At 40.0% G+C, this 12,632-nt stretch overlaps 1 protein-coding gene across 1 annotated transcript; it reads left to right on the plus strand.

Moving 5' to 3' along the window:
- The first annotated feature begins 9,831 nt into the window (after positions 1-9,831).
- On the plus strand, positions 9,832-11,625 carry MYCTH_2304586 (uncharacterized protein). Its single transcript, XM_003663067.1, has 3 exons — positions 9,832-10,285; positions 10,351-11,388; positions 11,513-11,625. The coding sequence occupies exons 1-3, from the start codon at positions 9,983-9,985 to the stop codon at positions 11,567-11,569; spliced, it is 1,398 nt and encodes a 465-aa protein (XP_003663115.1). The 5' UTR covers positions 9,832-9,982; the 3' UTR covers positions 11,570-11,625.
- Positions 11,626-12,632: the final 1,007 nt, after the last annotated feature.

The raw sequence follows: 12,632 nt of genomic DNA on the forward strand, positions 1-12,632 counted from the left end.
AGTCGATTAGTGTCACGGAAATATGCATGCAGATGCCACCTAAGCCACCGGCACAGACGGGCCAATCAAGCCGAAGGAACGAAAGGACCAATCACAACATGGGGAAGCACAGTGATCACTACGCTCACCAGCGATCAGGGTGATCATCACCATGCGATCACTCACAATCACCGTGATCACGAGTGATCACTGGGATTATATATACATGTAGATAGTCACTCGTTATGGTGGACTCTGGAGTTCACCAGTGGTAACAATCACAATCACAGTACTCATACCCAGCATTGCTGATTACTGTGAGAGACAACTCTAAGTGTTGTTGTGAACCCTTTGGCTTCACCGAATCCCTCAGACGACCTGCCTGCCTGTCCTGCTCAATCCACCTTCGTCTGAACCCTTTCAGAAGAAGTCTGAGCTGGGTTCGTCACAATTAGGTTAGATCCTAGTCCTAATTCTGGCAAGTTCCCTTCTTTTTCTATTAGGGAATAGGCTTTAGAGCTAGTTCTTATAGCTAGTTAGGATTTCGCTAGTAGAACTACTTTAGTTTCTTAGGGTAATTTAGGTTCTTAACTAGTTCCTATAAGTTATCTTCTAATCTAAAATCAAGCTATTTAACTAGGTATTACAGTTCTCTATTAATAATATATAAATCTAAGATTTCTTTGATATCCTATTTTTCCTCTTTATCCTCTACTTCGATATATATAGTAACCTTGGTATTCTTTAGTACTAGTTCGAGAAGTAAAATATAAAAAACATCTATCTGTAGTTATATAGATAATAGTAACGATAGTTGGTAGTTAGTTATCGAGATTCGTTCTTTAATAACGAAGGGTCCGACCTTTTTAAAGTCTAGCTTTATGCTTAGTCGTTTAGTTCGTAGGTTTCGTATGATTAGGTAGACTTTGTCTCCCCTCTCTAGGCAAGGTCCCTCGAGCTTGTATTTGTTATAGTAGTTCTTTATTCTAGTTCTGACAAACTCGAGTTCTTTTTTGAGCTTCTTATATAGTATATACATTTATTCTGCTTTGACTATTACTCTTGACACTATAACCTCTAGTCCTTGCCTAAGGTCTGCTTTATATCTATAGTTCGCGAAGAACGGTATAACTTTGGTCGTTTCTGTTGGCGTTATATTATAAGCGAGTTATACTATTAGCAATAGCATGACTTAGTTGTCCTGTTAGTAATTGATGTAAGAATGGAGGTACTGCTTAATAACTTGGTTTAGTCGTTCCGTTTGTCCGTTAGTCTATAGGTAGTATGCCGTTAATAGCTTGCTATTAATGTCTAATTATTATATTAACGCTTGCTAGAACTTTAATACGAACTTAGTATCTCTGTTAGTGATCTATTCCTATAGCTAAGCATATATTAATATAACTTGCTAATAGATTACATCTACTAATTGTTCCGCTATCTAGGACTCCTTATAGGGAAAGAAATATACCTATTTAGTTAGGCAGTCTACTATAGTAAGAATACTATCGTAGATTACCCCTGTAGCTATGTCCTTAGATTCTAGCAGTTTCGTAATAAAGTCTATTATAACTAAACTCTATAGTTTGTCAGCTATTAGTAATAGCTAAAGTAGCCTATACAGCTTATATTATACCATTTTACTTCGATTATAGATATCGTAGTTCTATACAACTTCCTTAACTTATATCATTAACTATAGAAAGTCATAGTGTTTTTTAACTTATATAATAGTCTTTATAACTCCTTTATATCCTTCGAGTTTCGACTTATAGAGTCCTTAAATCATTTGTAGCTATTAATCTTTGTCGTAGATATACGCTTTGCCTCGGTACCAGAGTTTCCTATCTTTTTCTTCCACTCCGTTAGGTATTACTAGTCTAGGTATTACTTAATACTATACCTTGTTAATCCTTTCTTCTCGAAAGATTATATAACATTCTAGGAACGAGTTGAGTAAGTCATCTTCTACGGGTGTCTACGTTTCGTAGTATAGCGTTCTATCTATTCGTTCCTTAAATAACGGTAGTATTATTTCTATTCGTCCTTCTATATGATCTATTCGTCGGCTTAAGGCGTCCGCTTGTACGTTCTCTTTGCCCTTCTTGTAACGGATCTCAAAATTAAATTCCATAAGGAATTCTACTTATCGTATTTATTATCTATTAAGCTCCTTTGTTATCGTAAAGTATCGTAAATTCTTATAATCTATATATACTTATATTGGTTTAATTATACTACTAAGGTATAGTTACTATTCCTTAAAAGCTTTGACAATTATAAGTAGTTTCTTATTATAGATCGGATAATTAAGACGTAGTCTATTAAGCTTCTTTAAAAAGAAGGCTATAGGATGTAGCTTCCCTTGTTTGTCTCGTTATCCTAACTATCCTCCGATGGCATAGTCTGAAGCGTCCGTTTCTACCTCAAATGGCTTCTTAGGGTCTAGTAGTACCAGTACTAGATCTTTAGTAATAGCGTCGCAGATCTATGTAAATGCTTGCTCGTATTGCTCTTCCTATTAGAATTTAGTGTTCTTCTTAGTAAGTTCGTATAAAGGTCGTATAATCGCTCTAAAGTTCCTAATAAACATCTGGTAGAAGTTTACAAACCCGATAAAACTTTGTACTTCTATAACTAACGTTGGTCGTAGCTAATCCTTGATAGCTTTGACCTTTAAAGGTTCTATCTAGATTTGTCTTAGGGATATCTTATATCCTAAAAACACCGTCTTCCTAACATAGAATTCGCTCTTTTCTTTATTAACTAATAGCTTATATACGTATAATATATCTAGTACTACTCTTACGTGCTTCTGGTATTTGTCTATTGTTTTAGAGAAGATAAGTATATCGTTAAGATAATATACTATAAATTTGTTAAGAAAGGATTAGATAGCTTGATCAATTAGGGCTTGGAACGTTACTAGCGCGTTTATAAGTCTAAATAGTATAACAAGGTACTTATAATGGCTATAGGGTATCCTAAAGGCTATTTTCTACTCGTTACCTTCTTTAATCTATATATAATTATAAGCTAATAGTAAGTCAAGACATATAAAATATTAGGCTCCTACTAACTAATCTTAGAGCCGTAAGATTAGTAATAATAGGTATTAGTTTTTTACGGTCTGTTCGTTAAGTTGCTAATAGTTAACATATAATTGTAGCTTTCTATCTTTCTTAGGTATAAATAGAATTAGGTAGCCTACTAGCGATATCAATAGGTAGATATATTCTCCTCGAAGATTCTCCTCTAAATATCACTTAAGTTCTTTGTTCTATGTCTAGCTTGTATAGTAAATCTTAAAGAACTTTAGTCATGCTCCTTCCTTAAGCTTAATCTTGTAATCCTATAGGCCGTATTCTAGTAATCCTTCTAGATGCTTCGGTTCGAATGCTAGGTGTCCTTTGTATTTCTTTAGTACTTCCCTAGTCTTGTCTTATCTCTTGGCTTTCTAATAGTATACAAACTTAGTTCCGTCTATGGCGATACTAGCGATTTCTCCTATCTTAACTTACTACTCTAGTTATAGTGCTCCGTATTCGTTAATAGAGAGAATAGCTATTAGCGATTTAGCTCGTTCCTCCTATTATAACGTCGGTATTGTTACGCCGCTTCTTCTAGAGTCTGTAGTAGTCTGCCTGCCACTGTCCGTCTCTTGCGGTAGATCCGTAGGACATGCCTTCCCCTAAGCATCGTCTGCTTGCGATCCTTGTACGCTTCCTATCTTGCTAGTCAAATATAACTCTATTTAGGGTTGCAAGTAGCTACTATTCTTCTAGCTAATGTCTAAGTTATAATCTTTATACTATAGTAATCCTAATATTATATCTTTATTGTTACCTATATCTATAATATTAAATACGACTACTATAGTTTTCCTTATTATAGTAATATTAATTGGTTTAGTCTCCCTATATACCTATTATATTGGAAATAGCCCTTTAACTATACTATACTTCTGCTTTATTCCCTAGGGTATCTATAGCTAATTTATAAGTGTCGGCGAAATTAGGTTTATCTCTACTCTACTATCTACTAATACAAGCATTTCGTGCTATTTCTATTGTGCTGTTATCTATAATCGCTTATCTTACTACCGTCGTCTAAAGATTATAGCGATTTCCTATATTACTGCTAGGAGGTCTCGATATAGTGGTCTCTTACGCTAGTTCCTCCTATACTACGCTATCACTTACCACTATATAGGCGTTAATAGTTTTCGGGCCCCTCGAAGGGCCTTAACCTATTTCCTAGGTTAGTGCTAACCTCTTTAGTTATTTAGCTAATAGCGGCTTTATCGATCGTACTTATTTTTATAAGCCATTAAGTGCTAATAGCTTCCTACCATTAGGTCTATTCTACTTTCTGTTGTACATACTATAGCTTCATCTAAAGTTCCCGAATTCGCGATTTCTTTTCGTCCGTGTAGTAGAGGTAATCGTTGCTCTAGCACAAGTCCTATATGTCTCGTCCTGTTCCGTAGTACCTAGGCTAGGCTCGTTTTAGTACTACCGTAATGCCTTCTAGATCGCGGGCTTCGATTTTCTAGAGTAATTTGGCTGCTCTATTTCCTATATTATAGACCTATTCTATAGGGCAGAGGCTTCTGTCCTTATTTCCTTGTCAGGTCGGCTAGTGATTGTTTTCGAATTTGTTACGAAAGTGGTATCGGCATTTATATGACATACATTAGAACTAGGGCACTTGTATATGTGCCTCGTGTTGTGAGTATAGTCGCGTAGCGTCGCCTAGAAGGTATTGGAATTCTTTTCCAAATCCTTCCTACTATATATGTACTATAGGTACTTTAATGCTAAGGTAGGAGTATTTCTTCTAGTAGTTTTCCTACATACGTTTATCTTTTCTACAGTTTACACGTATAAACTAGTACTCTAGGTTCTATATATTATAGCTAAGTTACTAATCGTTAAAATACTCGGTATAGCCATTAGGCCTATTATATATTATAGGCTATCCCCCTTTAATAGTTTCTATAATACGTCGGAGTTCCCTCATCTCGTCCCTTATTTTATCGCTCTATTAGGTAAGTCAAATTAAGCGTTTATCCCATTCATATAGTTCTATATTAAGCCAGAAAACTTCGTTACGGTACTATTCGATTCGTTCCTAGAGGAATGGAACATTAGGTCTAGGTCTTTCAATTCCTTAAGTATTAGTTATCTACGATCTATTCTACCTCTAGATAATCATAAAACCCCACTGCCTCAAGGCTAGGAGAATCGAAATTAGTAATATATATTCTCCTACCATGTCCTATTTGGCAAGACCTATTTCTAGGTCTATAGTAACTAGTTCGGAGTATGGTACTTGTTTGTCTTTACTATCGCCGTTACGTCCGAAACTGTCCGTGTCGCTATCCTTGTTCTTGTAGCTTGTAGCCACTACTTCGATAACATCCTTAGTAGTTTCGTTAATAGCCGTAATTTCCTTTCTAGGGACTAGTTTCTAGTCTTTCTTCAGGCTTTAATATTCTCGTTTATAGTGTCCTTTCTTTCTATAGTTATAGTAGGTAATGTTAGACTTATCTTTGGCTATCTTTTTCTTGTCCTACTTCTATGCTACGTCTATATCTATAGCTCTAGGATACGTCCTATACAATATACTAACGTATGCTTGTTTTTTCTTATTGTTAGCCTTAACCGTAGTTCTATTTATCTAACCTCGTTTTTGCTACTCTTATATATAGAGTTGATTATTGATTCTAATAGCCTATATAATATATTTGTCTAGAGTCTTAGGCTAGTCGTACTTATATAGTTTATCTTTAACCTTTTCCTTTAAGCTATTATAGAATAGTTATATTAATGCCTTATCGTTAAGCTAAGACTTAAGTATATCCTATCTAAACTATATAGTATAGAAGGCTACTAACTTAGTCTATTAGAGATTAGCAAGTCTTTCTTACGTATAAATCTTCTTGTCTTTGTTACTAAAAACCTTCTAAAGCTCTTCTTTAAACTAGTTATAGGATCGAAAGACTACCTACATAAATGTATCTTGGTCATCTTTATCTTCCTTAGTAAGATAGTCATTCTATATAGGCTTGAACTATCTAAGTGCCTTGCCCTCTAGTCTTATAGCTATATAGAGAACTTTAGCTTTATTATCTAGAAACTTATTATCATTAAGCTAAAAGTAGGATCGAAGGTTCGTCAAGAATCCTATAAGATCTTCCTTAGTTCCTCTATATTTGCTAGGTAGTTCGATCTTGATATGGTTCACTTTGGCGCCTTCAAGTGCCTTGATTTTGGCGTAGGCCTCGTTAACTAGCTTCTACAAGTGCTTTTCGCCGTTTTCGAGTTCCTTAATCCGAGCTTGAGCAGCCTTGTCTCTCTAGTCTAACTCCTAGATCTGCTAATAGAGTTAACCAAGCTAGGTAAGCAGCTATTCGGCTATAATGTTAATAGCTATATCGATGTCAAAGTCGAAATCACCTCCGTTTTGAGCTATAATGGAACAAAGGGAGTAATAGCAACGTGTAACGAACCTAACTTAGACTTCTTCTAAAAGGGTTTAGATAGAGGTAAATTAAGTAAGACAAGCGTATAGGTCGTCTAAGGGATTTGGTAAAGCTAAAGGGTTTATAACAACACTAGAGTTATCTCTTATAATAGTTAGTAATACTTAGTATAAGTACTTGTAATTGTAGGTTAGGTTACTATTACTAGTGAACTCCTAGAGTCTACTATAACGAGTGGCTATTTATATATATATATACTTCTACCGATCGCTTATAGTCCCCTTCTATCCTGTCCTTAGATTGCCTTTGGTAGCTAGCTATCCTCTGCTATCTTTCCCTTTTGGCAATCGTTCGCCTGTGGTAGCCCGTACTCCCTAGCGATCCTGTGTTAGCCTCGCTTCGTGCCCTTCTTGATTGGTAGCTCATTTAGCCTCCTGTGCCCTACCAGGTTGCGGTATATGGTTGGCTTGTGACAACCTAGTTGTAACTAGTCGAATAACGGGTTATATGACTTGCCTTTGTCTCCCTCTATATTATACCCCCCATCCCTATCGCTCTTAACGCTCCTAATTATAGTAGTGTCTTCTCTTTTAGCCTCCTAGTGATAGTTGCTGTCTTCTGTCCCTGGCGTTACTACTATAGACTTGCGGGTACATCGCTTTTTAAACTTCCTAATATCCTTTATAATGGCTATATATAGAGACTCCTTCTTACCCCTAGATAGAGATAGTGACTCGATATCCTCTTCCTACCTATCTTTACTATCTATAAAGTCAAATCTATTATTGTCGCTATCGTTAATTAACATTATAGTTATACTACCAATCTATATCTTAGGACGTTTAAGGGATAGGAGTTTGACTTCTAATAATAGCTTCTTGGCTGACTAGGGAATTAGGACTTCTTTTCTATCTCTAAAGTCGAAAAAAGCTAGTAGCTAATGCTCCTTTAGTAGAACCTAGAGAGGGTCGTTATTATTAAGAGAAAGATAGTTATTCTTATTAGTCTTTTCTAAAAATTTGGTAAAGGTTACTATATAAAGGTAATGCCTATTAGTACTAGGAATCTTGTTCTCTAGGTACCTTTTCTAGACTTTGTATTCCTCCCTATATTTTTATTTAATCTGCTTAATGGTAATATAGGTAGCTTTTCGGCTAGTATTTTAAATTGCCTTAGCGCTTTTCTAAGCTCGGATCTCTTAAAACTATTAAATTTACTAGATAGTTATACTTGTTATAACCTCTCTTATTAGCTTAATAAGTTAGCCTTATATTTTCTTAGTAGATAGTATAGCTAGATAGGCTCTCTTGTCTTTAGCGAAGTTATTTAGATATTTGTATACTAGCTAACCCTTATTAATTATTAATGTAATATCCTAAAAGTGTTCTTATATTAGTAAACTAAAAAGCTTAAGATACTGCTCTTAAATATAGTTAATACCTTTTTTTATATATACTTATTGCTTATTATTAGGAATTATTATAGGATGTCTGATGCTTGTATTAGATAATACTTTTTCCCTAATCTAGTCTATTATAATATATTGGTTTAGTAGAAAAAGACTAGTCTTTTCGAATCCTACTATAATATTTTAGTATTTAAAACTAGTATCCTAGATTTCCTAGAATCCTCTAATAAAGTCTGCCTAGGTAAATGTAAGATCGCCGTTTCGAATTACCTGCTAGAGATATCGTTAATATGCTTCCTTAAGATAGTAAAAGACTCTTATATCTATTAGCTAGATAAAGTATATTAAATAGGGAGGGAGGAAGATAATAATAATGTCGAACAAGAGGTAATATTTATAAAGCTTAAGGTTATAATGTCCCATAAAGTTATCTAGGATAAGTAGTTAGTATATATATTCTTCTAATGGTATAGATATATAGACCGAATCTTTAAGGGTAATATTGTCTAGGTTAATAAAGTATATACTAAGAGTAAGACTAAAGTTATAATAGTTATAACTAAACTATTCCTTAAAGCTTATACTATATTACTAAAACTTAGTATAGATAGTAAAGGAGTATTTATTAAAATGTTATATCTAATCTATTATAATCTTAGCATTATTAAATGCTATCTCTAATTTATAAAATCGAATTTCCTTATTAAGACTATCGACATTCTAATCTTCTAATAGCTACTATTTAAAGATATAAAATACTAGGATAGTATTATTAATAGCGTTTCTAGCGCTAATTATACTTATCGACTCTTAGTTATAAAGGTCTAGAATCTCTAGCTAATAAAATACTATAGTAAGCATTCTATATTAGTATCTAAAGGAGGGAACTAACCTTCTTCTTCTTATCTATTTTAACTATTAAGATCTTAAACTGCCTATTTAACATTACAAGTATATATCTAGTTTCGTCTACATTCTAATAGCTAGATATAGTAATCTTAAAGCTTTCGATAGTGTTCTTAAGCTTATTAAAGAATATCTCTAGTTCTTCTACCTACTACTTAGCTAAGAGTCAGTTTACTTTGACTAGTTCAAAGAATATTAGCTAAAACTATAGATAATTCTATTTCTAACGCGACCACCAGTGCTTATTAATAGGAGGGCAGGGAGGATTACGACATGCCTATAAATAGTTAGTAGCATCTTAGAGAAGATCTTTAGTAGCAAGAGAACTAGATTTGATAAGCCAGTACGCGTATCCTTCGAGGGCCGAATCTTCGTCATTTCGAAGCAACCGAGGTCTTCTAACTACGTTACTACTAGTAGCTAGAAGACTAGTATCCTTCAAAGACTTTAAGTACTGGCCAACCTGGGTCTTTCTAGTCTTAAATAGCTAAGCCACGTGCCAAATACTAGGTTACTTTCTATAGGGTAAATGGCTAGTTCGGTGGCAAGCTTAAGCGGCAAGGAGCCATTTAGCAGCCTGTATACTAGCCGGTTCCTGGATTTGGTCAGTCAGAGGCATCGTATATAGGAGAGTAGGTTTAACTAGGCTTGTGGCAGTGGTTGTGTCTTCGAGTATAGGGAGTTAGCTGGTAAAATTGGACACGGATTTGGACGTATACCTGTCCGGCTATATTGGCATGTCCGGGGGTTTTGGCCCCACCTGTCGGGAGACAGGTGGTAGTCCTGAACTAATTAGTCAGCAACTAACCACCGGGTAGGCATGATTGGCTGAGTTGGCTTTTCATGGCCGTGACTTGCATTGCTTAGGACCCAAAATAGCCAAGGGTGAATCATAATGAATCACGACGCATTGCCTGGTTTTCGAGGGTAACGTTAATTCTTGGGGGCTTGTGATGCACTAATCGGGGCGTAACCACCAATATGCAATTGTCCATACACACCAAACCCTAAACCGATGCAGCGCCCATTCCAAAATTCACCGCTTGGTCTGAGCCCCTCGACCACAAAAATCGAGCCCCACCGAGGAGCAAAGCATTTCCGGGCCTCTGCGTTGGTCACAACGGACGCCGGCGACAACCACTGCTCCCCCGCTCAACGAATCGCTTTACGCTTCACTGCCCCGAGCGTTCGTCTTGTTCAAGATGAGCTATCAGAACGGCATGGCGCCTGCCCGCGCCCTCGACGACGACAGTGATGTGGAGGAGGAGGCCCTCGTCGCCGACTACAAGGAGCAGGTCCAGTACTCGGAGGGCGGTTTGGAGGAACTCGACCCGGCGACGCTCGCTCAGCAAGCCGACGAAATCCAGGCCCGGCTAGTTCAGGCTGCCCAACCGCTGGATTTCCAGGCTACGCTCGAGACCAAGTTCCAGAGCTACGACAACTACTGCGCTCTGTTTCACTACATCCTCAACTCTGACGGCCCGGTGGACCTCGAACCACCATCGGTGAGTCTCCGCGCAAGCCCTCCATGCCTCCTGTACCTCCTATGAACGTCGCTTACCCAAGGTAGTATTACTGGGCATGGGATGTGATTGATGAGTTCATCTACCAATTCAATACATTCTCCTCGTACCGGGCCCGGATCGCGAGGCAAGGCAACAACGAGGAGGAGGCGCAGATTCTGCGCGACAACCCCAACACGTGGGGCTGCTACAGCGTGCTCAATGTGCTCTACTCCCTGATCCAGAAGTCCCAGATCACCGAGCAGCTCACAGCGATGAGGCGGAACGAGGACCCCATGGCCGTGGCTGGGCCCTACGGTTCCAAGAACCTCTATCGCATGCTGGGTTACTTCTCCATCATCGGCCTTCTCCGCGTGCACTGCCTTCTCGGCGACTTCAGCCTCGCGCTCAAGACGCTCGACGATATCGAGCTGAACAAGAAAGCCATGTTCGCCCGCGTCATGGCCGCTCACTTCACCACCTACTACTACGTCGGCTTCTCGTACATGATGATGCGCCGCTACGCCGATGCCATTCGCATGTTCAGCCACATCCTGGTCTACGTCTCGCGGACCAAGAACTTCCAGAAGAACACGCAGTATGACTCCATCACGAAGAAGAACGACCAGATGCTCGCCCTGATTGCCATTTGCGTCGCCTTCCACCCCACCCGCCTGGACGACACCATCCACACCGCCCTGCGCGAGAAGTACGGCGAACAGCTGCTGAAGCTGCAGCGCGGCGGCCCTGAATCGCTGCCCATCTTTGAGGAACTCTTCAGGCTCGCCTGCCCCAAGTTCATCTCGCCCGTGCCTCCCGACTTTGACAGGCCCGAGGCCAACATCGATCCCATCGACCACCACCTGTCGGTCTTCATGGAGGAGGTGAAGACCAACATGTGGAGTCCGACTTTGAAGTCGTACCTGCGGCTCTACACCACCATGGATCTGAAGAAGCTGGCTGGGTTCCTCGACGTTAAGCCGGAGGAGCTCCGGTCGTGGCTGCTCGTCAACAAGCAGCGGACCAAGCAGCTGCGCTGGACCGACCACGGGCTATTGGAGGGCGAACTTGTTAACATCAGCGACCTTGACTACGCGCTGCAGGGTGTAAGTCTCTCTTTCCTTTTCTCTCTCAGATTTGTTGCTTTCTCTCTCTCTTGGCGACATTCAATGCCACGACAGCTATGCTGACCTCCATTTCTAGGACCTGATTCACATCTCGGAAGCGAAGATGGGCCGCAAGCTTGTTGATTGGTATCTGCGCAATCTCTCTCGCACATACGCATAAAGGTTGCAGAGCAGACGACAATGAGACAGCACAGACGCTAGCAGCAACACGGACGAGAAACTCAGATCCGCTCTCCGCCTAGATCCTTTTTCGTCTTTGTGTAATACTGGGGTTAGGGAATTGGGGCAACGCAGGTCTCGGCGGCATTGCATATTCGGCGTCGGATGGACACAATCAATGGATTTCTGATGAGGCGGCGAGCAAGTTGGCTGGAAAAGGGTGTAGGGTCTGCGGATATGAGAAACCGATCTTGACACTGAGCCCACCAGAAGTCCTGGGGAGCGATGAGGCGGAGGGTAAAAGTGTACCATCCCTTCAGATCCTGCACATTCACCGGGGCGTGGGAAAGATGGGGCCAAGCAGGCAAAAATTCCCGACTCGATAAGAGGGAGACGTCGCGAAAAGAGACGCGGCCAGACCGTAAAGACATGAATTGACATATTTTGCACTGAGCGCCGGCCACCCTCCTACCTCGTGCCCGCAGGCGGCAAGCCCCATCGACCCGTCACGATCGGGGCACTTCCGGTGCCCGTCCGCGGAAGAAGGCGGGAGGTGCTGATCCCGTCTACCACCATTACTGCAAGCAAGCACTTGCAGTGCGTACACGCAATGCACGTGTAACCCGCTCAGATACGACCATGGCGCCCATGTCTGTACGCGGTTCGGAACGTGTTGTACGCACAGGGACAATTGTTACGAGGCCCGGCAGAGGGAAGAGCCAAGATAACCAAGGACGGAGAACGCCGGCGCAAGCACCCTGTTGTGGTCCGTGCTTTCCGAGTAACTAGTTGTCAACTGCCAGTGCGTTGTTTCCGTGGTTTATTACTTCGTAGGACCAAGGCCCAAGCGAAACCGGCCCCCCACCCCTTTTCCTTCCAAGCCGGATGGATATGCGGACGACACGGTATGGAGTATGGTCGAGGTTTCAACTTCAGGGTTAGCAAGGGGATATTCTCCGCCTTGGGCCTTACGCTACGCTAGTGTATGTCTGTACTGTATGTATGTATGTATGTACATACAATGGTTCCGTCCGGCTCCTGGATCCGTTGCCCGAAAGAGACAA

This window comes from Thermothelomyces thermophilus, chromosome 3 (genome assembly GCF_000226095.1).
Source record: "Thermothelomyces thermophilus ATCC 42464 chromosome 3, complete sequence".
In the NCBI taxonomy this organism is placed as follows: Eukaryota; Fungi; Ascomycota; class Sordariomycetes; order Sordariales; family Chaetomiaceae; genus Thermothelomyces; species Thermothelomyces thermophilus.